General features: G+C 44.5%; 2 protein-coding genes across 3 annotated transcripts in view; one reads left to right on the top strand and one right to left on the bottom strand.

Annotated features, from left to right (window-relative positions):
- LOC111967426 (ensconsin) overlaps positions 1 to 7,892 on the top strand; it is a 49,739-nt gene extending 41,847 nt beyond the window's left edge. The window contains exons 11-20 of the mRNA XM_023992432.2: positions 1,893 to 2,023; positions 2,175 to 2,467; positions 3,670 to 3,796; positions 3,900 to 4,080; positions 4,165 to 4,269; positions 4,533 to 4,580; positions 4,746 to 4,860; positions 6,973 to 7,159; positions 7,272 to 7,555; positions 7,686 to 7,892. Of these exons, the coding sequence (XP_023848200.2) occupies positions 1,893 to 2,023; positions 2,175 to 2,467; positions 3,670 to 3,796; positions 3,900 to 4,080; positions 4,165 to 4,269; positions 4,533 to 4,580; positions 4,746 to 4,860; positions 6,973 to 7,159; positions 7,272 to 7,555; positions 7,686 to 7,693 (1,479 nt within the window). The 3' untranslated portion in view covers positions 7,694 to 7,892. The remainder of the gene's footprint in view (positions 1 to 1,892; positions 2,024 to 2,174; positions 2,468 to 3,669; positions 3,797 to 3,899; positions 4,081 to 4,164; positions 4,270 to 4,532; positions 4,581 to 4,745; positions 4,861 to 6,972; positions 7,160 to 7,271; positions 7,556 to 7,685) is intronic.
- A 3,385-nt stretch (positions 7,893 to 11,277) lies between these two features.
- LOC111967427 (four and a half LIM domains protein 1-like) lies at positions 11,278 to 26,667 on the bottom strand. Of its 2 annotated transcripts, none has more exons than XM_023992439.2 (6): positions 26,561 to 26,667; positions 16,617 to 16,798; positions 15,958 to 16,135; positions 15,639 to 15,808; positions 12,264 to 12,450; positions 11,278 to 12,064 (listed from the first exon to the last, which is right to left on the bottom strand). In XM_023992439.2, exons 2-6 carry the CDS (start codon positions 16,770 to 16,772, stop codon positions 11,910 to 11,912), a joined length of 846 nt encoding a protein of 281 aa, XP_023848207.1. In that variant the 5' UTR covers positions 16,773 to 16,798; positions 26,561 to 26,667; the 3' UTR covers positions 11,278 to 11,909. The 2 variants fall into 2 exon arrangements, with proteins under 2 accessions (XP_023848207.1, XP_023848206.1); XM_023992438.2 differs by lacking the exon at positions 26,561 to 26,667 and adding an exon at positions 19,920 to 20,028.
- Between the last annotated feature and the right edge of the window lie 1,234 nt (positions 26,668 to 27,901).

Below are 27,901 nucleotides of genomic sequence, written 5' to 3'. Positions count from 1 at the left end.
ATTACAACAATACTCAATGAACTTTTATTTTAACTTAATTTAATGCATAAATAAAATACATTTGGTCTCAAATAGATAATGAAACATGTTCAATTTGGTTTAAATAATAAGAGAACGAAAGTGTAAGTGCAATATGTGTTATGTAAAAAAGGTAACATTTAAGTTCCTTGCTCAGAACATGAGAACACGAAAGCTGGTGGTTCATTTTAACATGAGTCTTCAATATTCCCAGTTTAGTTAAGAGTTTGTAGTTATTATAGGACTATTTCTCTCTACACCATTTGTATTTCATATACCTTTGACTATTGTATGTTCTTATAGGTACTTTAGTATTGCCAGCCTAATCTGGGGAGTTGATAGGCTTGAAGTCCTAAACAGCGCTGTGCTTCCAGCATTGCGAAGAGCTGCTCGCAAACGCAGGAAAGTGCTGTTTGAATGAATGCTTACGAGCATGCTGCTGCCTACCACCGCTCAGTCAGACTGATATATCAAATCATAGACTTAATTATAATATTGTAAACACAGAAATACGAACCTTTGGTCATTTAATATGGTCAAATCCGGAAACTATCATTTCGAAAACAAAAAGTATATTCTTTCAGTGAAATACGGAACCGTTCCGTATTTATAGAACGGGTTGCAACCCTAAGTCTAAATATTGCTGTTACATTGCACAACCTTCAATGTTATGTCATAATTATGTACAATTCTGGCAAATTAATTCCAGTCTTTGTTAGGAAGAAATGGTCTTCACACAGTTCGCAGCGAGCCAGGCGACCCAAACTGCTGCATATACCCTGACTCTGCAGCATATACCCTGACTCTGCAGCATATACCCTGACTCTGCAGCATATACCCTGACTCTGCAGCATATACCCTGACTTCTGCAGCATATACCCTGACTCTGCTGCATATACCCTGACTCTGCAGCATATACCCTGACTCTGCAGCATATACCCTGACTCTGCTGCATATACCCTGACTCTGCTGCATATACCCTGACTCTGCTGCATATACCCTGACTCTGCTTACACTGAACGCAAGAGAAGTGACACAATTTCAGGCACCGCATTGATTATATGCAACGCAGGACAAGCTAGTTAAACTAGTAATATCATCAACCATGTGTAGTTAACTAGGGATTATGTCAAGATTGATAGTTTTTTAAATAAAATACGTTTATTGCTAGCTAGCAACWTACCATGGCTCCTCGCTACCTGCACTCTCATAACAGGTGGTCAGCCTGCCACGCAGTCTCATCGTGGATTGCAATATAATCGGCGTCCAAAAATGCAGATTACCGATTGTTATGAAATCTTGAAATCGGCCCTAATTAATCGGCCATTCCGATTTATTCGGTCGACCTCTAATTTCTACCCCACTAGAAGCAAACAGTTTTTAGAACTAAATTCACCCTGCTCTTTTACTAAGCAGTGTTCAGATAAACCCTGATTTTAAATAGTTATACAGCTGTACACACACACCTAAGTTTGGCATGCATGTCAGTTTACTGTCTGTGACCCTCTGTGTTACCAGGTGTGGGGTGTCCTTGCTGTGCCCGTCAGCATACCCCTCTCGTGGTACGGGCTTTTTATAAATGGATTTATTTGAATCAGACATGCCCACATGGTAACCTTCATGGTGATGGTCAGTGCTGTGACGTTATTTAAAACCTGCTGTGTGCTGCAGTAGGGGGGACACTGAGACCACATGGGGAGACTGTGTCATGGATCAGGTGCTATCTGGTCACTCCATGTTATCGATCCACTTCTACTGGTTCACTGTATTCTCATGAAGGGTTGCTGTTCTAGTGTTAATCCAACGTGTTATTTTAAGGATACCCTAGCCGGATGACGTAATGGACTGAATTGTCTCTCTTTGTGGAACGACAGAAGGAGAAACAGTTCTCGTCGCCCGGAGGGAAGCGCCCCGCCTCGCCCTCCAACATCGCGGGACGCCACCGCTCGCCCTCCCCTGCCACCCTCCCCGCCAGCAAGAGAACCCCCTCCCCCAGTGCAGCAAAGTAAGACATCACATCTTTCCCCCAGAAAATGTGTTAACAATATTGAATATTAAACAATATTAGATGTTTCTTGTTTAATTGTGTACTATTGAAATTGTTTCGATTTGTTGGATAATTGATAAAACTGTCAAATCTTGTCTCCCCTCTACAGGCAAAGCCTCCGTAACCGTCCCCCGTCACCCGGAGGTACCAAACATCGCCCCCCGTCCCCTCAGCCCAGCTCGGCCAAGCCTCCATCCCCTCAGCCCACCTCGGCCAAGCCACCACCCATCCAGAGACCGGCCCTCACCCCGACCGGCCCCCCCACCCTGCGGAAGAAAGACTCCAAGCCAAAGGACCTGTGTCCCATCCAGGCTGTGGCCCCCCAGTCCCCAGAGCCCCCCCAGACCAGCTCAACACCGACTCCTACTCCCACATCCTCTAGTAAGACCAAAGACAAGGACGGTGAGCAAAGAGAACCTACAATCTCACTGAGATGGCCTTTCTCTCTGAGCTGAGTTAGCTATTTCCATCTGTTAGTACCACAGTCATGACATAAGGCTGAAATCTCACTTGAGTAAGGACTTTGCCGAGCTCAGATTAAGCAAGAACCAACGCTGACAATCTGTCTTCTGAGACTCACTTTCTTCGAATAAGGAGAGAAGGGGCCTATACTGTAAGCCTCTGAGGCAGTGCGTTGGAAACCCTGTATTGTATTACTGAGTTCCCATAAAGAGCATCAGCCTCTGCTGTGTCCTCTATCCGGATGTATCTAAATGATTTATGGCAGTGATCATCAACTAGATTCAGCTGCGGGCATATTTTTTGTTGTTGAGTGGATGGATCGGGGGCCAGAACATAATTATAAATGATTTGTAGACTGCAAATTGACCGCAAGATGCCCAAACGGATATAATATGTATGTATATGATCTCTGTTATACGTGGAAATACTTGAACAGATTTSCAAAATTAAATTAACTTGGACCTGATTTCCTGGTATTAAAACAAATATACAAATGTCCAACATAGAGGGCCAAATAAAAAATAAAAACCCACGGGCTGCCAGTTGGGGAACCCTGATCTATGGCTTCATAGCTGTTTCAACACGGTGTGTTAGTGGCCAAGGGAAAGGGACATGGCAGCCCCAGCAGCAGCTTAGTGTGGAGCTGTAAATGCTCTGTGAACCAGCTGTCGTTACATCCTGTTAGCCCTAGAGGTCTAGTACCCCCTTCTGGTGTGAGTCCTGTACTATTACTGTAGAACTCATTAGGAGAAAGTTAAGGAGAGGATTAATGGATTGTGTGCGCTGAAGGCCCTCACTGACTTATTCTGCAGTAGGAGACAGATCTTTTGTAGCTACGTTTGCTAGCTAGCTACGTTTGCTAGCTAGCTACCTAGCTAGATAGCCAGCCAGCCCATAGAGAGAACATTGCATTGTGGATTTTGTAGTAGACTTGAGCTGCAATAGATTTCCACAACAATTTTCCTTGTTGCTACCAGCCTCCATTATAATGCCAAAATGAAACATTTGTTCACAAAAAATATTGTTCTCACATATTAGTGTTATTTAACACTGTAAATTAAAMCAATGGTTTTAGGTGGATTTTTCCTTTAATGAAACAATACATTTACTAACCTCCTGTGTGGCTCCTATCGGTCTCTCAGAGAAGTCCATGGCGGGCACCAACTCTGCAGCCGAGGCCGCCATGATCCTTGCTGAGAACCGCCGTCTGGCGCGGGAGAAGAAGGAGAGAGAAGAGGCACTCCGAGTACTGAGAGAGGAGGAGGAGAAGTAAGGAGGCATGCTGCTAGAACACTTTCAGGTGGTCTCTCCATCTTTCTGGGGGTCTCTCCCTCATTCGGGGGGGCATTGACCTTTCCTATCCTATCTACAGGCTGAGGAAGGAGGAGGAGAAACGCTTGGCCGAGGAGGCACGGTTGAAACGCCTGGAGGAGGAGAGGAGGCTGGCGGAGGAGAGGAAGAAAAAGGAGGAGGAGGACGCTCTCATGGCGGAGGCAGACCGAGAGAGACTGGAGGCTGAGGAGGCCGGGAGACAGGCTGAGCTACAGAAAGAGGTAGGGACACACATTGACAGTGTTGGTGTCATTTTATTGTTTGATTGGTTGCTTGTGATTGACCACCTGTTTGTCCAATCGCAGCGTGAAGAGGCGGAAGCACAGGCTGCAATTGATGCAGAGAAGGTCCGCATTGAGAGGGAGAGGGTAATGGCCCAGAACCATAAGGAACGCATGGAGAGGAAGAAGGTGGGTGGAGAATCACCATCACATCATGCATGCTTGATCACACACTGCATACGTTGACTGGATGTTTCAGTAACCTGTTCATCATACATATTCAGTATGCACGCTCAGTGAAAATAGCACCTGCATCCACTCCCTGTATACCAACACTTGAACGTAAAGGCAGTCCAACCATTTTATAACTTGTTTTACATTGAGCATGTCTGCAGGGTGTAATTTGCCAGAAATTGTTCACGTGAATCTCCCTGTTTTTCTTCGACTTGCAGAGAATTGAGGAGATTATGAAGAGAACCAGAAAAGGGGACCAAGAAAAGGTGAGTTCACATTTCTCAAGCTCTGATATCTCCATGGAAACTGTGCTTTCCACAATAGCCAAATCAGCTTGGATTAAAAACATCCTGTAATCCTCCCACATACTAGTTGATACATATTTTAACTTGGACACATTTTAACCGGTGCACTGTCCGTGTCCTGTGTAGGGAGGAGATGATGATGATGATGATGATGGTGGTGATGATGAGGATGAGAAAGGCATACAGGATGAAGAGGGAGAGGAGGAAGGCGAAGAAGAAACCAACTGTGTCGAAACCAAGGGTAACTGTCCACCATCACTTAACCATCCCTTTGACACAATGGGGGGTGTGTGTGTGAGACAGCTGGGCACTATGGGCAAAAATCCCATAAATGGACTGAGTTATAGCGATAAATAGAACGAATAACTTTAATGAGTTCTTGCTACTACTACTACTACTTTAGATGTAACTATCAACTGTCGTGTTAATTTCCCAAATTAGCAGACTTCTTTCATTTCTAACTTCATATTTCTCTGGTATAGGCTATTTATCCCAGTTATCGATATCAGTAAAATGCCTTTGGTAAGTTGTCGTTGTTAATAATTTTCACTATGTTATCCCAGCTCTAGCGTTCAAATGTTTAAACAAAGTTTGGATCCTTAACATTAAGGTTTTTTTAACCAAATTTAAATCAGAATGCAGTTATCACAAAACATATTCTTTTCTGTGTTATAGCCTAACTAGATGGTTGGCTGTGAAGGCCTGGGGAAACATGTTGCTCATTTAAATAAAAACAGAGGGAAGGGGCCAACCTTAGGCTACTTGGTGAATTTGCAGAGCATGAAAATCAAGAGGTTGTGAGACACAGAATTCCTAGACATTCTGCTCGCCTGCCCCTCCCTCTCTTATACCCTGGCTCGCCTGCCCTCCCTCTTCTTCTACCCGCCGCACATGCCCTCCCTCTCTTTTACCCTGGCTCCGTCACTGTCCCTCTCTTTTACCCTGGCTCGCCTGCCCTCCCTCTCTTTTACCCTGGCTCGCCTCCCCTCCCTCTCTTACCCTGGCTCGCCTGCTCTTGGCCAGAGTTCTGTATATGATGACGAGACGCTCATGTCTCCGCCCTAACAATGGGAATTGTTGTCCCAAAGGCGGGAAAGCAGGCGACAAGCTCAGGTCCAAGACCATTTTGGACAGATTTTGGCAAGAGTGAAACCTCTTGCTTTGCCTCTTCCTCTCTTTGCTAATGATGCTAGTGTGTGTGTGTGTGTTCAGTCTTCGGTCTGTTACACGTAGAATATCCTAGCCTATTCATTGATGATAGGCCCTACTTTACTGAAGTTGCAGGACATTGCATGCCAAGAAATTGTAGGATACAGCTTTTGATTGCCGATAGATAGGCCTAGTGCACGGTTCTGACTGTCTGGTGGCTGACCTGCCTATACTGATAGAATAGCGACTAGTGGCACGGTTTGACTGTCTGTGGCCGACCTGCCTATACTGATAGATAGGACTAGTGCACGGTTCTGACTGTTCTGGTGGCTCGACCTGCCATATACAAATGATAGATAGGACCACTAGTGCACGGTTACTGACTGATCTGAGTAGGCTCGACCTGTCCTTATACTGCTAGATAGGACTAGTGCACGGTTTTTGACTGTCTGGTGGCTGACCTGCCTATACTGGTAGATAGGACTAGTGCCACGGTCTCTGACTGTCTGGTCGGCTGACCTGCCAGATACTGATAGAGCCTAGTGCCCACGTTCTGACTGTCTGGTGGCTGACCTGCCTATCTGATAGATAGCCCTAGTGCACGGTTCTGACTGTCTGCGTGGCTGACCTGCCTATACTGATAGTCAGAACCGCGCCACTAGGCCTATCATATCAGTATAGGCAGGTCAGCCACCAGACAGTCAGAACCGTGCCCTGTATCCTATCTAGCAGTATAGGCAGGTCAGCCACCGACAGTCAGAACCGTGCACTAGTCCTATCTAGCAGTATAGGCAAGTCAGCCACCAGACAGTCAGAACGCGCCGCATAGGCCTATCTGTCTGGTGGCTGACCTGCCTATACTGATAGATAGGACGTAGTGCACGGTTCTGACTGTCTGGTGGCTGACCTGCCTATACTGCTAGATAGGACTAGTGCACACACAGTACTGACTGGCTGCCCGGTGGCCGACCTGACTATACTGATAGATTGTTGTGAATTGACAAAAATGTGGATTCATTTTTCTTAGTTTTAACGGAAACCGATACAAAAATGTCAGTTTAAACTTTAAGAAAAATGGTCCATCTGTCACATCCCTAGTGAGTGCAAACACTGTATGTGATTTACTTGTCTGTTTGCACAGACACCACTCCCTCTGTGAGTGTGCATGTTGAGTCATCTGCCTTCTGCTTATTTGTCCCCGCAGACGACGAGTCAACCCAGCCCGGAGATGTTGCCTTGGAGACGGACGGCCTGGATGAGGAGGAGCGTGGACTGGCCCGCAGCGAACCAATGGGAGTGCGGGAGGAGCCGTTGGGATGCGTGAACGGGATACCGGAGGCAGACAACAAGGAGAACAACAGAACCACCGCTGGGGAGCCTCTGGCTGTTAGGTATGACACACACACCCACACACGGTATACCACTCCCAATTGCTCTAAACACAATGATATAGGATTATTTTGGCTATAGGCATCTTTCATTCACTCCCTCTCTCCCCTCCAGTCCAGTGCCTAAGGGTCGTTTAGTGGGGGGCTCAGAGTTCCTGAACGAGGACTCTAACAAGCTGGCCCCGGGGCTGAACGGTAAACCTGGCCCCTGGAGCTTCGAGGAGTTCATTGACCTGGGCGTCAACTCCAAGGGCCGTCCCCTCATCGATGCTGACGGCCGCAACCAGGGCCTCATCGACTGTGACGGGGCCCCCAAGGGACCCAGGGTGGCCTTCGAGGACAAGGGGACCCCCGTGGCCACCCTCCACCCCTCCAGTCAGCCCATCGAAGCCCTGTCAGGTGTGWGAGTTATTTTGGAAACAACTGTATAGTTGATTTACTGTACTGCACATGTTGTATAGAAAAGTGAATAGCTTTGTGGATATCAAATATTGACCCTTGTTCTCTTTGTGTCCCTCTTTCTCTCTAGAGATGTGAGGCTGCGCTCTCCCTTCAGAGGCTTGTGAATATTGCACTTCCAGAGTTCCTGTCCAGCTGAGCTCCAGACCCCCTTACCCCCTCCACACGTACACACCCACCCTCAGCCAGAGGAAGAGCACAGGGGGTGAGGGGGGGGACAGGGACTCCCAGAACGCTAACTTTGCACCCCTACCACATGAAAAGAAAAACGCTTTTTTTTTTTATCTAAAAAGAGAAACAAAGCTTCAGGGGATAATCTCTATTCCTCCAATGTGCTCACTTCAAGGGCTCTCATCCTCTCATACTTACAACAGTTGACACTTGGTTATTTTTTAAATGTTGTTTTGTTCATACTGTTGTTTAAGTGTTGTGCAGGGCGTGCGACGTAATTTATTAATTTTGTTGTCTTCGTTAAATGTAATTGCTGTTATCTCATGTCTAGTTTTAGGGGGGGTAGTCTGGTTTGAGAATATTCCAGGATGTATGTACATAACACTTTGCTATATGATCACTATGAGTTCATTACTTCTCGTGTCATGAGTGAGTCAGGAAACTCTAGTACCCCCCCCCCCCCCCCAGATGTGATAAAACACATTCTGATTGGTGGGCTGGGGAACCTGGGTATTGTAGTCTCTCAGGGTCTGCCTACATGAGCCATAAGTATCTCCAGTGGATGAGGGAGTATTTACACAAATGTGTGTTACGACTTGCCGGTTCCCAAACCAGAAGCGGCCCTATGTAACTAATCCCATCCTACCCAAATTGTAATCCGACCTTGAATTCTGGATTTGCTCTCCTTTAAACTCTCCAGGTCCTATTCTCCCATGGTTTACCCCTCTCCCCTATGCCCCCAAAGGGCTGGTCAGAGCCCCTCCGCCTTCCCTTGCCATCTCCCAGCACTCCCTCACTCCTGCTCTTTTCCTTATGGCCGCTAGGGGGCACTCAGGTCTATGAATCAAACAAATGGTTTTATGAAATGACTGTTGCCTACTAACCTAAGGTAGCAGGCATAAAATAAATGCCTGAGCGGGGCCGGAAGAAACCAGAAGCATACGGCTTTCAAGCTTCGCCTCTTCTCAGCTTTTCCCCTGAAAACCGGATGCTCCCGGTTTCTTCCGACACTGCTGAGGGTGGTTGCCTACTATTTCAAATTTACAAACTGAAGGATGTAGGAATTTGACAAAGCTGGTGATTTAGTAAATATTTGTGAACTGTGGCTGTTAACTTTCGGTTCCTGGTCTTTAGGTTTATGTCCTCAGATCTTGACATGTTATGTTTTTACATGTATGTAGTCTTAATGTTTAACTAACTCATATCAAATTTGAATTTAATTGCATCCTGAGCGCTGAGGTATAACTTGACCCCCAGCAATGACTGCATGAATTTATACTCTTAACATATGAATGGCTATAGCCCGTAACGGATTAACGTGTGTGTATGTTGGTTAATTGCAGTCAGACGAGGTCCATGAGTTTCATTTTACGTGACTTTTCTCTAAGAGGTGTACTAGTCCAGAAACTAACTTGAATGGTTGGAAGTTCTCTTACGACGCCCAAAGTTCCTTTTTCTAGGGCTAAAACACAGTTTTGACCTGGCTGTAGATGTATGGTGTCTCCTACTTTCGCTGTCTGTCTGTCTAGCTCGTTCCATACAAATTCCAGTGCTTCTCCACTAAGCTTCTATGTTACTTCTCCTGGCAAGAAAAAAAAAACGTTTGTTTCAATTATTTGTGTCATAATTTGGCCGTCTGTTTATATACAATATATGAAAATATATTTACTCATATTTAAGTGTTATTGTATTATGTATGTAATCAGTATTGGGCCAATGCGTCTGTGTGGGTGGGGTGGTGTACTGGGAATGGATGTTACTTTATTTAAATGTTGGTTCTGTTAGACTCGTGCCCTTTGCCAGGGTAGTCAGTGCTGTTACCCTATGCTCTGTTCTAAATCATGCCCTGTCTCCTACCCACTAGGCACTTTAGTAGATTGGATTGGTGTCAGCAATATGGCAACGATTCCACAAGGTGAAGCTATTATATTGCTTATACCTATCAAATACTTACAAATGACCTCAAGTGCCAAGGGATAGGGACTAAGGGTTGGTGTGGAATTGAGTCAGGTCCGGTTTTGGTGTTACCCAGGAGGCTACAGGAAACCCTCCTGTTCTCCAGTACTCTGAGCCTAGGGCAGGGGATCCTCATACTGTAGAGGGAAGATGTCTGTGTATGTTGATTGAGGGCATTTTGTGAAGTTCTGACTTTCATTGCCTTGGTTCCCGACGGGTGGAATGAAGGGTGGAAATGTTTCAGTGCTTTATCACACAGTGTGAACGTTTGCAGGCATATGGTGTCTGAAGGTTGCAATAGGAAGGTTAACATGGACTCTTGACTACTGCGCCACACACCACTCTGTATAGCAGCAGTGTGACGGCTTGAGTCTACCGCTAAATGATGGAGATGGGCGCAAATGCGATTTGGTCAGTCTTGTTCTTGTCTCGTTTATGGGTTCCTTAAAATCTGTGTCGAGAAGCTTGAATTCCCTATGCTTGAATCGTCCAAACGGAGAGGTTTGGGGACCTTATTTTTTGCTTTCTAATAAACCTGTTGACTCTGTCACAGTTAATAAACCAGAAGGTTTCTCTGAAATAGCTTTATATTTTACATACCTTATGTCTTGACTTAGACCCATGAGCTTCGCTTTGAGAATGTAACTTTAACTAAACAAACAAGCCCTTAATCATTTAACATGCTTCTCTCTCTCTGAGGAGAAACCTTTTTTGTTTTCATGTGCAAACAGTTTTATTATTCATCACAACATAAGACACTTTGCACTGTGGGAGGTTTTCCACTTCTTGAAAGGGTTGAAAAGCTTTCTAAAATGAATTACACGGGGTTGACTTGTCACCAAGAAGTAATTTTACTGTATAGGCCTGTTAAAGAGATGTGTGTGGTATTCTGGAAAGATCAAGTTTTCTCTAACCTCTCCTGTCTCCTCCCATCCAGGCCTTTTATGAACTCCCCTCCTTGGCTTGACTTACCTTTTTTCTTTTCAAAGTGCAGGGGATTGCTGTAGACTTGTTCAATATGACACGCTTGTTCCTCGGTCAGGTCTACATGTGCTTAGCTAATGGCAGTGGCGCTGGCACATCCAGTCACAGATACTGTAGATCGGGCCAATACATGAGTCGCTACTTTAATACCAGAAATGTTCCAGGTCCTGTTATGTTTTTTTTATTCCGATCCATTTCTGCATCTGTGGGCCTGAATACAGAGCTAACTGTTCTTAATTGATCTCATGATTCAGTCGCTATGACGGTAGAATAGAATGCCTTAGATTGAGAATAGGCTGTATTTTTATTTTATAGTTATTAATAACTAATCAAATGTGTCACGTGTCCTTACGTCGGCCATGACAATCATTCTAACCGACCAGGGCTACAATGTGAATATCAATAGCTTTTTCAGACCCTAACCCAAGCCATGTCCACAAATTATATTTGTAAATATATCTAAAGTGTTCTGAGAAGATATGAACTGTTAAAATAAAGTTTTGCTAAATAAAAGTAGGCGTTTGTCATTTCTGTCTAGCAAGTGAAAATACTCAATTTTATGGCTTGCCTTTATTGATCATCATAATGTGCATTCACATCCCGAACTTTCCCTCCACGTCAAAGTTACAGTATGAGTACATGATTAGATTACCATCTCATAACACCACTTGATACCTACAGAAGACCTAGTTTGTCCATACTGATTATTACAAGAAGCGTTCGTTATATGTGAAACCCTCATACGTCACTCTGCAAACATCACTTCAGAGATGCCATGGCCGGTTTATTTAGTAAAGCTAGTATATAATTCAAGAAGCAATGGGAAGCATGTAACATGTAATCCCCATATTAGTATCATCAAAGCACTGTTCCAGTAAGGCAGTGAAAATAGCATTCCCTAATATGGCTATGCAGTGTTCAAGCTTGTTAGTATTGCATATCGGAGGCCCACAAAAGCAAACCAGTTGGCGTGTGTTAGTATTCAACAATGACAAAACACTGGAACAAGATTCCTATTCGGCTGCTGTTCAAATTCACTCAGGTAATTGACCTTTCTCTCTAGTTTTAACCCTTGGATTGACCTCTCAAATTTAGTTGCCACTAATTTATGTTCCTGACCCTGTCAAAACACCCCACCATGAATGACAGACAGAACTTTTTTGGCCTCCTTGGCTGGCTGTGCTCACAGCTTCTTAGCACAGTCAGGGCAGTAGATGTTCTCTCCGTTGATGACAAAGCGCTTGTTGGCCAGGGAGAGGGAGCATTTCTTGCAGTTGAAGCAGTATTCGTGCCAGGAGTGACCCTCGTAGTTCACCACGTTGGTCCCATGGCCAAACCCTGTATTATGGGAGATATTATGTGGAGCAGTCAGCATAGTAATGGGCCAGATATATGATGACCAGTGCCGCTCACAGTCAAAATATAATCTCAACAAAACAGAATATCACATAATTAAATCCTCTATCATAAAAACAGCATCTGTCCATACAATATCAGGCATACATGTTCATGTAAACTATATGTGTGGGTGCCTGACCTGTGATGGGGTTCTTGCAGCCGTTGCACTGCTTGGCAACGGAGGTCTTGTAGCAGTCTACACAGTAGACGTGCTCTTCGTGGGAGGTGAAGCGGGTTCCGGACAGGTTCTTACGGCAGGTACGACACACAAAGCACTCAGAGTGCCATGGCTGATCCTGGTAGCTTATACCACCTGAAGTGATGGGCTGAGGGGAGAGAAACACCACCATGTTAGTTGTATTGGAAGACAGACTTACTCTCTGAATAATAACAGAAAGCATTTCCTTAAACTTATACCTTAAGAATACTATAATTAGGTCTACTGTAATTACACTGTCATAAGGGACAATTGAAATGTATTGGGGGGAGAGGTGGTCCAAAATAGGGGAGGGTTGTCAATTTTATTTATTTTTTGCTTTGGAGAGGGTAGTTTTTTGGGGGCCTGGGAGGGTAGTGTGTGTTTTGGGGGGCATGGGAGGTATGTGTGTTTTGGGGGCATGGGAGGTGTGTTGGGCGGAGGTAGTGTGTTTTTTGGGGAGGCACGGGAGGGTAGTGTGTTTTTGGGTGGGGGGGGGGCACGGGAGGGTAGTGTGTTTTTAGTTGGGGGGGCACGGAGGGTAGTGTGTTGGCGGGAACGGGAGGGTACGTTTTTGGGAGGCACGGGGGGAGTGTGTTTTTTGGGGGGGCACGGGAGGGCAGTGTGTTTTTTGGGGGGCACGGGAGGCATGTGTTTTTTGGGGGGCACGGGAGGTACTGTGTTTTTTGGGGGGGACTGGAGGGCAGTGTGTTTTGGGGGGCACGGGAGGGCAGTGTGTTTTTTGGGGGGGCACGGGAGGGAGTGTGTTTTTTGGGGGGGGCACGGCGAGGGTACTGTGTTTTTTGGGGGGGCAACGGCGAGGGCAGTGTGTTTTTTGGGGCACGTGGGGCAGTGTGTTTTTTGGGGGGCCGGAGAGCAGTGTGTTTTTTGGGGACGGCGGAGCAGTGTGTTTTTTGGGGAGGCAGGGAGGGCAGTGTGTTTTTTGGGGGGCACGGGGAGGGTAGTGTGTTTTTGGGAGGCACGGGGAGGGCATGTGTTTTTTTGGGGAGGCACGGGGAGGGCAGTGTGTTTTTTTGGGAGGCACAGGGAGAGGGCAGTGTGTTTTTTGGGAGGCACGGGGAGGGCAGTGTGTTTTTTGGGGGGACGGGAGGGTAGTGTGTTTTTTGGGAGGACGGGAGGGTAGGTGTGTTTTTTTGGGGGGCACCGGGAGGGTAGTGTGTTTTTTGGGGGGCCGGGAGGACAGTGGTGTTTTTTGGGGGCACGGGAGGGTATGTGTTTTTTGGGGAGGACGGGGAGGGCATGTGTTTTTTTGGGGAGGGGCGGCAGGAGGCAGTGTTTTTTTTGGGGGGGCACGGGAGGGCAGTGTGTTTTTTTTGGGGGAGGCACGGGAGGGCAGTGTGGTTTTGTTGGGGGGGGCAGGTAGGGGTAGGTTTTTGGGGAGGCACGGGAGGCAGTGTGTTTTTTGGGGCAGGCACGGGAAGGTAAGTGTTTTTTGGGAGGCACGGAGGGTAGTGTTGTTTTTTGGGGAGGCACGGGAGGGTAGTGTGTTTTTTGGGGAGGCACGGGAAGGTAGTGTGTTTTTTGGGGAGGCACGGGAGGGTAGTGTGTTTTCTCCCTGGTTTAAAAAAATATTCTGATTGAAAATGTACGAATTACCCTCCTGTACGTTTAAAATCTGTAGAGCAGACGCAGTACCCACCTGACATAAAGAAAAGCACGTTGTCGGAGCATGCTGCCGGCATCTCTCTCTGGAGTATATCATATTCATATCAAACAGTGGACACCTAGGCCTATAGGCCTTTGCATGCAATGTCCTGATGCATTTAGTGCTCAAATCTCTGACAGCTGAACCGTGAGGTGGACAATTATTGTTTTTGGAAAAGTAGCCCCCCAAAAAAGAGGCTATGAAGTTTTGCATATGGTACACATCGAAACACAAGGAATAGTGCTTTTGTAATTGGTTCTCGTCTTTAAGGACACGTAAATGTGGCTCATTTGGCTAGCATCCCTCGTTTATTGACGGCGCTGCCTGCGCCAAGTCGGCTCTGAATGCATATAGATGTCCATTCAATTTCTCAATTGTCCGGTAAATTAAAATCTTCCCTGTCATGTCCGGTGCCAAATTTTCCTAAAGGAAACTGAAATGGCATATTGTTTTTATGAAGATTTTAGAATATTCACATCAATCTGTCTACAATTGGATGTAAACCTAGCTATAGACACCCTAAAGACTCTGGCAAGTGCGCTAGTCCAGCGTCACTTTGATTGTGCGTGCACATCATGGTTCACCAGCAGCCCCAAACATCTAAAGACTAAGAATAAAGAATAGGCTACCAGCCAAACAAGCTTGTAAGAATTGAACTTAAACTCCCCCCTCATACTCATCTGGAGGTGAGTCTGTATCTCTGTAATGTGMCTGTATCTCTGTAATGTGTCTGTATCTCTGTAATTGTATATGTATTTATGTAAAACATAGGGACCACAATGGAAATAGGTCCCTGACTTTATTGTGCAATCCTGGCCACTATTAACATGTTTGTGTATATATGTATTTTTTTAACTGACAAATCAGATTCAAACTGTGCAGGGGGGCAATTGATGAAAGGAAAGGGACATCTGTTACAAAACAAAAAGTTTAATGACATTCGGAGATACAAGCCAAGCCTTCGATACTGCGTAAGGWGGGATGTAGGGAGGGATGTATTTTCTGTTTGTTGACATAGTCTATTTATTGTGGTGTTGAAAACGCAAACCATGATATTGAAATGCTTGAAGTCGGTATACTTTGTTTATTGGTTGTATGGGGCATTGGCACAGAAACCTGTTGGTGGAAAATGTGTTGCATATATTTGATGTAATAATGAATATTGCATCAAAATGTTGAAAATCAGATTTTCCCCCTAGCTGATCATTGTCTGCAGCCAGCTTTGATCGTAATGTAATGACAGGCAGGGAGAGTGAGCTCATCTGTGGTGGTCGGTGAACCATCAACCTTCTGGCCTGTAGCCCTAAGTGGCAGCCCTAAGTCAATATCCACGTTTATAAACACAAATTCACTACAGTTATTTGTGGTAGTAAACATACTTTAGATTTAATTCTATGATGGGAAGGATGTTCAGTTTATTTTACAGTACAAGAGGAGGATCATGTGAAAATATATTTAATTTGAGGAGGGCGCATTTCTTTTATGACACCTTGAGTTGGACCAGCTCCCCCCCCCCCCCCCCCCCCCCCCTGTACATTTATATCTGTCCCTAACATTAAATAACATGGCAGGATAAAATGAAGCAAAATTTACTATCATTTTTTTTTAAATTCTGTATGTGGGTGTGTGAAGGGGAACATTTTGTTATTCACCTGCTTGCAGTGGAAGCATTTCTTGGCAAACTTCTTGTCATGGCACGGGCCGCAGTAGATGTCATCGCCCTTGTTCAGGAAGCTCTGTGAGCGGATTGGCTGCTTGCACTCAAAGCAGGTGAAGCACTCCTCATGCCACACCTTCTTCTTATACTCCACGTTCTGGGTTCCTGGTAATGCAAGATACAGAAGAATATAATTTTTTTAAACGGTTTCATACAGTGTGGGAATTGAAAATGTCAACAGCAGCCACGTGCACAGCACTAGGTCACTTTAAAGAAAAGATGAAGAAGTGCATTGTGGTTATGGTTAAGCCCACCTGGCATGACCACCTTGTAGCAGGCCTGGCACCGGTTTCCATCCTCGCGGGAGCCACACTTGCCACACATGATCTTGCCGTCGTCCCTGGCGCTGAAGGGCTCGTTGGCCAGGGGCTTGTAGCACTTGGCACAGCGGAAGCAGTCCTCGTGCCAGTGGCGGTTCTTATGGTTCAGCTCCTGGACAGGAAGGAGGGGAGAGGGTCAAGAGTAAGATACATTAATACACACGGGCTTCATACACCTCATTAAACTGAGGCTCATTTCCCTATCAATTGTCGGCTACGGTATTCAGAGGAGTTTGCCAGAAAACAGAGAATGTCCATCTGGAAAGAATTATTAGCATTGGAGATTAAGTGAATTTGAGTGCAGCGTAGCATGAAGGACTGACAGCCAATACAGGCAGACTACAGCCATGGTGAAACGATCCTACGGGGTTAGTCAGTAATGATAGTGTCTATAAGACAAGTGTCCGTGACTGAATGTTGACTGTTATGTTGTGGAAGCTGCTGCTCATTCAGGAAGAACAGATATGAAAACACTGGCCTTAATCTGGACATATGAACTGAAGCCAGTCAGCCTACTGAACACAAACACATTCACACATTGAAGGGCACACACAAACACGCACACTCACAAGGACAATCCACACAATACCCACCTTGGCATCAGCCCCAATGGGGCGACGGCATTCTGCGCAGGTGTTGGCGCAGAGCTTGTCGAAGCACTTTGTACACACGTGCTTCTCATCCTTCTTAATATACTTCTTCCCATGCAGGTTGTCACGGCAGTAGTAACAGTCGAAGCGTTCGGTCATGGTGGAAGTAGCGTAGCTCCTGGGCCCTGTACCAACACACACAACAATCACATTTACTACTGGGGATCAAGTCATGTGTACATGATTTACTCATCAAATTCATTGATTGACAAATAAATAAATGTCATTGGAGATTAATTGACTGGAAGTATGTAAACTGTCGAGGCTCTGGTTCAGCTGGATGTGATGTTTCAGAGTCACCACAGGGAGGCAGTGTAGGTTACATTTTGATTGAGTCAACCACTACCYACTTCCGCGATACGGATTGAATAGAGCCCTAGATCTCAATATGGTCCATGTGGGTCTAAGAGAGAGTAATACCTAKATGACTTATTCATCATATTCTTATACTACTATGATGATCCTCAGCTATCTGCAACCCTGCCCTGAGTAATTCCAAAAGTCCTCACTGACCCTAACACACAGACACACACACACACAGACATAACACACATGTATTGATTGACAAAACACGGTCTTGTCTATGGAGCACCCAGACGCACAAAATCCTTTCCATAATCCAACATCCAAGCTAAGAGGAAGACATGTTCAAGCTGGTATCCCAGCATGTGTCCTGTCCTCTAATCAGAACCAGCCAGGTGAGGGGCTTAGCACCGGCATGCCAAACAGCTGAGGGAAGTGGAAAATGGCTGCCTCAAAATGGCCCACAGATGTCTGCCTGTCCTGAACAGTGCTTTAGCATGTAGTCATCACTCCATGTCGGACTCGGCCCCACGGGGGCTTTGCTGGAAAGTTTAGGCCATATTTTTAGAGTGCCTGGCTCACTCACTACAACACACCCCATCCAACCAACTCCTCCTCTCTCCCCCTTTGTGCCCTTTTTGGCAGTGTTGTTTCGTTGGCTGTTAGTGTAAACAAAAACGCCCCCCTGCTCCTCTCATCAACATACCAACATTCCCATCACAACGGGCAGAGACCTAGCTGTTTCCTGGAAGAGATTGGTGTGTTTATATGTTTGTGCTCTTGGGTCTCCCTGGAATGAACTATGCTCTTTCAGCCTTTTAGTGACTTATGTTTCATCTGGGTCATCTAAATTACACCAAAACTACCAAAGGTCAATCAAACTGTATCTCTATGCTGGGGTTAGCCGTTTGGGAGCCAGAACGAAAATATCTGTGATTTATGAGACACAACAGATGAGATATTATTGTGAGTTCTCAAGTATCTTAATCCAGTTGAATCAAATGAGCGTGATGGAGGGAAACACTAACAAGGGAATGACATTATATCCTGGTAGCCATGGGAACACTGCAAATATTTACGAAAGCCAATTGGTGCTCTTCGAGGTGTCTGGGGATGTGTGTGGTGAACTGAATGGGATGAGTTACAGACGCTGTGGTATGTGCTCTCTCCCAGCTGTAGTGTCCAGTGAGGATGGATGGGTGTGTGGAACAGGGGAAAGAGACAGYCTTGTCTTCAGCTGTGCCAGAGGGATAAAAGAGGCAGCCCGGCTTAAGCCCCTATACTGAGTCACCGGTGAGTCACCCCCATTCTTATCTCAGTGGTACGAGCCAGCCAGGATCAGTCCAACAGAATCTAACTTGCAGGATTGGATCAGTGGCTTGATTATGGGGAGTAGGGTAGCAAGGTATCACAGTCTCAGAAGCCCGAATCCATCTAAAACTGAGTAAACCATGCATTCCATTCTGAGTGTATAAGCACTGTGCACTTGTGGCAGGGACATCACTGGGGCCGAGCTTCCTGCCATCCAYGACTTCTATACCAGGTGGTGTCAGAGGAAGGCCCTAAAAATGGTCAGACTCCAGCCACCCAAGTTAGAGACTGTTCTCTCTGCTACCGCACAGCAAATGGTACCGGAGTGCCAAGTCTGGCACCAAAAGGCTCCAGAACAGCTTCTACCCCCAAGCCATAAGACTCCTGAACAGTTCATCAAATGGCCACCCAGCTATTTGCATTGACGCCCTTTTTTGCACTGGCTCTATGCACACTCACTGGACTCTACCCACACACTCACACATACTACACTGACACTTTAACACACACACTACATATGCTCACACAAAACACACACATGCATATTGATGCCACACTCACACATAGACACAGTTTCACACTCTTTCACTCTCTTCACATACGCTGCTGCTACTCTGTTTATTATCTATCATGATTACCTAGTCACTTTTACCCCTATGTACATATTACCTCAATTAGCTCAACTACCACATATCCGTGTACATTGACTCCGTACCGGTACTCCTTGTATACAGCCTCGTTATTGTTATTTGATTGTGTTACTATTTCCTTTTTAATTGAGCAAATTTTTCTTACTTTTTAACTCTGCACTGTTGGGAAAGGGCTCATAAGTAAGCAATTCACAATCAGGTCTACACCTGTTGTATTCAGCAAGTGACAAATAAATGTTTGATTTGATCTAGGCCCACAAACTCAGAGYAGTGACTTTTGAGGACACTGTGGGTGCCACTGTGCCACCGTGACCATTATGGGTCTAGATTCCTAATAAAAGGGCAGAGTAATTAAACGCTAAGCCCTTCAGCTTCCGCCAATCGCATAGCTGGTGCCAGGGAGCCTGGCTCTCATCTCTCACTGATGGCAGATCAAAGCCAAATGGCTCCCAAAGAGAGAGTTATGGAGGTTAGGCAGATCAAATGTTAGTATCTACCATGTGATAACTCTGTCTGACTCATAATGTACCAAATCAATATTAAATGAAACATCTTTGATTCACTACTGACAGCCTAAATGATGCTGTCCCAAGGACTTAACTTCCATGAAGTGCATTAATCCTGCTGTAAATAGCATTGCCTTGAAAAAGGTCAAACTATCACTTTTCTCCCCAAAAACACATTCAACTTCTTTCTACCTCTATGGACCTTTTTGCTCCCTCTGTTGTGTCACAAGACCTTAGTTTTCCTTCCTTCCACCAGAAAAAAAATCAATAATCAGATAAAGTACTTCAGGTTCCCAAAATGTTTTCAATTCTGACCCACTAAACAAACCCATGTTTCTAACCAAGACCCAAGAGGAACTTCCCACAACCCACCAGTCAGTCTCCGACCGGACTTGAGAAAATCTCCCCAAACCACCACCACTATTCCAGCACTAGGTATCAGTAATGGAATAAAATCATCTATCACAATTATTTACCTGAAAGTCTGTAAGCCATGTTTAGGTCCAGGTAAGAGAGGTAAAGACAGAGACAAGGATCGGAGGAGAGAGTAGCATCCACACAGGGTGATCCACACATCCCACCAAGGTATAGGCTATATATACACCCCCTCTGATCCACGCCCTGAGGCTAACAGCTGCCCCTCACCCCGACACCCCACACCCCCTCACCCACACCCCCTAACCCCACACACAAACCCAACCATGAACCATTCCATTTTAGGATATGCATCAAAAGAATAGAGTGTAGGGGAGGGGAAGAGGGATTCCAACGCTCTGGAATGAGGACCACGAGGGACAACCGATAGTATACCCCCACTACCCCTATGATATTTGTTTGTTAGTGTGTAGAATGTGTTTGCAGTACATGAATGGATTAATATCAAGCACTGAAGCACTGCAACCGACCAGCATGTTGATGTCATTACTCAGTGAAAGGCATTGTGCAAACAGGCTGAGTGTCAATCAAACCTTAATTTATGGTTTGTTTATTTAGTAACACTTTATATTACCATAAACACTTAGAACATGGTGGAAGGCTTTATAGGAAATATGAACAAATGTGTGTGTGTGTGCGTGCCCATTGTTGTGTGTGTGTGTGGTGTGTGTGTGTGTGTGTGTGTGTGTGTGTGTGTGTGTGTGTGTGTGTGTGTGTGTGTGTGTGTGTGTGTGTGTGTGTGTGTGTGTGTGTGTGTGTGGTGTGTGGTTGTGTGTGTTTGTGTGTCCTGCGCCATGTGCGTCTGCGTGTGTGGCCTGTGTGTTGTCTACAGTATATGTGTGTGTGTGTCTGGTGTCTGTCTGTACTCCCATAACTCAATGATGTTTGCTCAAAACTATGTCCTAAAGCGATCCCAGCCAAGGTTATTCAAGGCACATGCGGATAATACATATTCAAGCACTTCGTTTTTCACTGTTGAATACCTCTGTGACCTCAGTGGCTCTCAGCAAAAATATTTCATTGAAAGTAGCGAAGATGACATTTGTTAACACCAGGGATCATCAACTAGACTCAGCCACGGACGTTTTTTTTCTTGAGCGGATGGTCTTTGGGGCCGGAACATAATTACTAATCATTTGTAGACTGTAAATTGAACGCAAGAATTCCAAACAGACATAACATTTGACTAAAACATAATAATTTCACATTTTTTGTATGATCGCATACACTGAGTGTACAAACCATTAGGAACACCTGTTCTTTCCATGACATAGACTGACCAGGTGAATCCAGGTGAAAACTATGATCCCTTATTGATGTCACTTGTTAAATCCACTTCAATCAGTGTAGATTAAGGGGAGGAGGCAGGTTAAAGAAGGATTTTTAAGCCTTGAGACCATTGAGCCATGGATTTGTGTGTGTGCCATTCAGACTGGGCAAGACAAAAGATTAAGTTGCCTTTGAATGGGGTATGGTAGTATGTGTCTGGCGCACCGGTTAGAGTGTGTCAAGAACTGCAACGCTGCTGGGTGTTTAACGCTCACCGTTTCCTGTGTGTATCAAGGACATCCAGCCACTTGACACAACTGTGGGAAGCATTGGAGTCAACATGGGCCAGCATCCCTGTGGAACGCTTTCGACACCTTGTGGAGTCCATGCCCCAACGAATTGAGGCTGTTCTGAGGGCAAAAGAGGGTGCAACTCAATATTAGGAAGGTGTTCCTGCAACAGGGTGATCAAATTAAAATCCTACATCTGTACACCCATCCCCCACACCTCCCCTTTCTGCCTTGTACAGCCTCCATTAGTTATTTTCTTCATTTGTCTCTCCCTCTCTCTCCCTCCACCTCTCCCTTCATCTCTCCCTCCACCTCTCCCTCCACCTCTCCCTTCATCTCTCCCTCTGTCTGGAACAGGCAGTTGTTTTGTTGATTAAAGCTTTAAAGCTGTCTATGGTTTAGTACTGTACAACAATATTAATCAGTATTTGTGTTTGTGTGTGAATGTGCGTGTGTCCATGCTTATCCATGTGCACATGCATGTGTGTAATGTTGACAGCGGTGTGACAGGTTCATTTGCAGGTATTGCTGATGAGACTGTGCCTATTATCCTGGTAGACAATAGCAGAGGAACGCACGCCCACCTGCAAGTCCCTTAGGTCCTGCCCTATACAAGACAGAAATAGCACCACACACTCACCATGGCTCCATCAGCAAAAACTAACCTCACCAGAACCACAAAGAGCTTTTCCAACTACAAGATGTACTTGGTTAGTTAGCCAAAAGCCATACAGACGTGACACATACTGTAGGAAAATTGACTACCTTCAGTTTCCTATCTTTGTAATCTATTGTGTCATGTTGCAGTGTGTCACCCTGTCCAACAGAGATGGGGACTCTTTATAGTCTCAATACATCCAGAGTTCTAGTGCATGGAAAGCTATTTCCCACACAAATGAGATGCAATGTGTGTCGATGGAGTGTTCCTCACTCTGGGGTGTGGCCTCAATCTCTACTCTCTCTAGGAGAGATCAAAGAGGCTGTTGGGAGGAAATCCTGGCAGCAGTTCTGTAGTGGTGGTGGGGGTGATGGATAATGTAAAAACTCTGTGCATTAACATCACATATCTAACCAGACAGAGTCTTATTGCTCATGTTACCAGGGGGATTAAATAGGACGCCTGGAGTGGACTTTCTGACCAGATGCAGGAATAGGGCCCGACTGTGTCATTAGAACATGCCTCCACCTCTTCTACTGTGCAGACTAGTGTACTGACACAGCCTAAGATCACCACAGCCCTGTTCCCTGTGAGACAGACAGATATATCACTGAGGTCCATTGGCAACAGGCATTATTCATCTGGTGTTTGACTTGTCAATTACACATTTTCCGACCAACAGATGCCAGCCTCTGATCATGATATATGAGTTAAAGGATGGTTGTTATAACCCAGCAAGAAACAAAAGGACAGGCTTTCCAATGGTTCATTTCTCAGAATGTTCCCTCTGTGTGTCTCTCTGAGTTCTGTTGTGACTCAGTCACGATCTGTTCCTGATCCTGGTCTCTCTGAGTTCTGTTGTGACTCAGTCACCATCTGTTCCTGGTCCTGTTCTCTCTGAATTCGGTTGTGACTCAGTCACCATCTGTTCCTGGTCCCGGGCAGTGGATAGGGTAGTGATAGGGCCATCTTATCTCTGTCAGGGGAGTACTAAAGTATTACTGACTCACCACCACACACAGGGAGACAGTGACACAGCCACGGCACTACTGTACATCAACACACATTACCTAGCAACAACAGAGGTACGGGGAGAGTTGTGAGGTGTAGACTGACAGAATATCCACAACACTCAATTCAGGAATGACTTGTAGTCACGCACAGAGGTGTGTGTGTGTGTGTCCATCAAGGACAGCAGGGCGCCAAAAAAGGTGGGGTACGTGGGGGGATTACTGTATGTGTGTCCTTTTCCATTCAACAGCCCCCAAACTTCTTCTCCCATGATGCAGAATTCAGACACACACACACACACACACACATTGATTAAGACTTCACGGTGGGCAGGCCAACACTTCAAGCTCCCTTTGCTTCTGCATGACTCACAGCTCTCTGGAACTCTGCAAAGGTCAACTGCTCCAATAGCTCAGTGTGCTCGGTTCGTAGGGATGGAGAAGTCTGTCCACAATATATATGTCAAGTTGACAAGATAGGACAATGGAAAGAGCACGTAAAGAAGGACAGACACATGTTCAATAGGTGTGAGTTTCCCACTGACTTCATCCGTCCTTATAAGCCAGCAGAACACACTTAAAAAGTGGTGAGACCCCAAYTTGCATAATATGGTTACATTCACAGTCATGGAACGGAGAATCATGATTACATCAGTTTAGGGTTTGAAGAGTGACACACAGCTAATGGGAAAGAGGCAGATCTGGTCTGGGAGAGGGTTATGAGCTCTCTCTTTCTCGACCTCTTTACCTCTCTCTCTCTCTTTACCTCTACCTCTCTCTACCTCTCTTTCTCTTAATTCAATTCAATTTAAGGGGCTTTATTGGCATGGGAAACATATGTTTACATTGCCAAAGCAAGTGAAATAGATAATAAACACAAGTGAAATAAACAATAAAAAATGAACAGTAAACATTACACTCACAAAAGTTCCAAAAGAATYAAGACATTTAAAATGTCATATTATYTCTATATACAGTGTTGTCACGATATGAAAATAGTTCAAGTACAAAAGGGAAAATAAATAAACATAAATATGGGTTGTATTTACAATGTTGTTTGTTCTTCACTGGTTGRCCTTTTCTTGTGGTAACAGGTCATAAATATTGCTGCTGTGATTAAACACTGTGGTATTTCACCCAGTAGATATCAAATCAAATCAAAGTTTARTTGTCACGTGCGCCGAATACAACAGGCGTAGACCGTACAGTGAAATGCTTACTTACAGGCTCTAACCAACAGTGCAAAAAAGGTATTAGGTGAACAATAGGTAAGTAAAAAAATTAAAACAACAGTAAAAAGACAATGAAAAATAACAGTAGCGAGGCTATAACAGTAGAGAGGCTATAACAGTAGCGAGGCTATAACAGTAGAGAGCTATATACAGTAGAGGAGCTATAACAGTAGAGAGGCTATATACAGGAGAGAGGCTATAACAGTAGAGAGGCTATATACAGGCACCGGTTAGTCGGGAGTTTATCAAAATTTGATTTGTTTTTTAATTCTCTGTGGGTCTGTGCAATCTGAGGGAAATATGTGTCTCTAATATGGTCATACATTTGACAGAAGATTAGGAAGTGCAGCTCAGTTTCCACCTCATTTTGTGGGCAGTGTGCACATAGCCTGTCTTCTCTTGAAAGCCAGGTCTGCCTACGGCGGCCTTTCTGAATAGCAAGGCTATGCTCACTGAGTCTGTACATAGTCAAAGCTTTCCTTAATTTTGGGTCAGTCACGGTGGTCAGGTATTCTGACACTGTGCACTCTCTGTTTAGGACCAAATAGCATTCTAGTTTGCTCACTTGTTTTGTTAATTCTTTCCAATGTGTCAAGTAATTATCTTTTTGTTTTCTCATGATTTGGTTGGGTCTAATGGTGTTCCTTGTCCAGTAACTGATATGGGCCATACAGGAAACACAAGGTCCTCCAGTAACTGAGCCCACTGATCTAACATGTCACATTGTGTTCCAATGGGCATCCTGTCTGTGAACATTGGGTCCTGCTGCTATTGCTGGTGTGTCAGGCTTATGCGACTGGTTGATAAGACTAAACTTTACATGAACAAATTCTTCATGAAGGCACAAATGCTCATTTTACAACAAATGGCACTTCATCAATGAGTCTGATTAGAAACAAGGACTGTACAGTAAAGTACCATATCATTTATCTACCATATTCTGAAAAGCTATGGGCGCTAAACCCAATCCAAAGAAAAAAATTTGGGGTATTTTATTGATTAAAATGGTGACATCATTGTAGCAATGAGAGCCAGTCACAGTAGAGGAGGAGGAGCCACCCAGTGTGTTCTGATGCTGCTGCTGCTGGGAGAAAATGACATCATACATTTGACTTGGCAGCTGGCCAAACCAGTAAAGTGTAGCAGGGCTGAGGGGAACCTATTGTACTGTGTGTTTCCTAGAGGGTTTTTGGGCTGAGCTTGAATAACCCACTGGGGAAATGTAGGCTACTATTATGATAGTATTGTTGAGCATTGATGATTTTGACATGGGCTCAGGGCCCTATTCAATTAAAACGGGTTTCCACATTTAAACTACAGGATATGTCCAAAACAYCATTATTTGCAGTCCAGTTTCTTTTTGTGTCCCATTGTAAACAATACTTTGCCTGAGGTAGACAAATGCTGCTTTGACTTTTGCCAGAAACCTGGTTTCAGGGTTTGATTGAATCGATGACATCATGCATGTACAGAACCTAATAATCTGTCTATAAAAAAAGTTTTTCAGTGAATCATTTTTCCTTATGTCAGTAAAACTATGAAACTTGGAATAATAATCATTAGTAAATGTAATTTACTAAACTGCTCATTCTAAACCATTACAATCTGTCCACATAGGCTACAGTAGATTACCAAGTCACACACTCCCCATATGCATATAGACACTTATAAATGGTTGGTTTCATCTGAACTTTGAAAATCTATAAATATTTGGTCAACAAAATGTACTGCAGCAGCTACTTTACAAATAATACTTGTGATGAATGATTGCCAATAGGCTAAAATGCACTACGAATAAATAACAGCACATGCCTCCAGGGAAGGGAAATGACTTTATATCACTGACTATTAAAATTCCAGCCCTCCTTATCAGACKTCTTAAACTGCTTCACCGCTATGCTGCCCACTACAAGGAATTTGATTCTGTAAACCAGCATTCAATGACCAAAATGCACATGCACATTGTGTCTAATGTTTTTTMCATGGACCCAAAACAAAAATGTTACAAAAACTGAAAACAAATTAAATTCAAAAATGTACTCATGTCATAGACAACCGGAGTAAAGAAATATATGTTATAACAAAACAAGTTCATCTTTTACGCACAACAGTCGGTCCACTGAACTTTTCCCAGTCAAAGAAAAACTTTATTCAACCATTATAACATATTTTCACTAGGTTTTAGATTGTTTTTTAATTCTCAAAATATGGCATTTGACTCACCTATCTCCACACCGATGCGTCCAACGGCAAGGTTTTTAGCGTGGATTTACCAGACGCGTCGTTGACGCTCCTTAAAAGCGAGTGGAGCTCAGAAAAAAAATGCAGGATATGATCCAAACCTCTCCGTTCATATCAACAATGACCTCAGCCAGGAATTTACAAGCTGTAGCTAATAGGTTCTCACTGGCTAACACTGGKGGTAATGGAAGCAATACTGTTGCATTCAAAAGGGCCTCTGCTTCACAAAGCGCAATAAGCTACTCTTTGAGAACATGTATATGAATCAAGAAACTCAATAGAAGTTTGTAATGTTTTAGTACGGCCTGCATCTCTTGGTTTAGCACTAGCCCTATGCTTTCTTCATTACATAGATAGATTTAATGCCCTCATTAGGAGGATGACTTGTGCTGTCCAAAAAACGAATTAAGGATGAACAGTTTGCCATCTCTATATCATCTATGTTAACCATACAGTATGCATGCGGGTATTCCCCAGTGCATAAGCACCTCCATCTTTGGTAAGAAATATATTTTGCTGAGAGAGATTGCAACAAGATGAGACACACTCAGCCTAAGTAGATACAGTAGGTGTATCCTTGCTTACCTCTCCTCCTCTCCTTACCTCGTATTACTACAAAGGTATAACACAAGTAAATATTATTCAGGATACAATGGAACCACACACGTTCTATCATGTCAGGTACTGTATCAACGACATAAGAATAACCATATTCTCTATTCTTTCAGTCATATCAAAAGCATAATTCTGTCAACATTGATAGAAATGGCTTGGCTTTACTATTGGCATTTATGGATGGGAAATCCCAGGGGGGTTCACACCCCTCTCCCAGTGGTTCTGTTACCCTGCTGGAAGGGCTCCTGGTTGGGCTGCCAGCCGCGCTGCCAGGTCCTGTAGGATTAGCTGTCTCAAGGGCATGGCAGGAGGCTTGGCTGGGAGCTCAGCTATTGTAAGGATCTACAAAAAAAAATTATAAGCTAAAAAGCTAAAGTATCCAGAGAGACCTGGACTCAATTTACACTGAACAAAAATATAAACGCAACATGTAAAGTGTTGGTCCCATGTTTCATGAGCTGAAATAAAYGATCCCAGAAATGTTCCATARGCAGATAAAGCTTATTTCTCTCAAATTTTGTGCACAAATTTGTTTACATCCCTGTTATTGAACATTTCTCCTGGGCCAAGATAATCCATCCACCTGACAGGTGTGGCATATCAAATTAGCTGATTAAACAGTATGATCATTACATAGGTGCACCTTGTGCTGGGTACAATAAAAGGCTACTCTAAAATGTGCAGTTTTATCACACAACAGAAGTTTTG

The sequence above is a fragment of the Salvelinus sp. IW2-2015 genome, linkage group LG8 (assembly GCF_002910315.2).
Source record: "Salvelinus sp. IW2-2015 linkage group LG8, ASM291031v2, whole genome shotgun sequence".
NCBI classification, from domain to species: domain Eukaryota; kingdom Metazoa; phylum Chordata; class Actinopteri; order Salmoniformes; family Salmonidae; genus Salvelinus; species Salvelinus sp. IW2-2015.
Note: the sequence above shows the minus strand (reverse complement) of the source record. Positions and strands in the feature narration are given on the sequence as shown.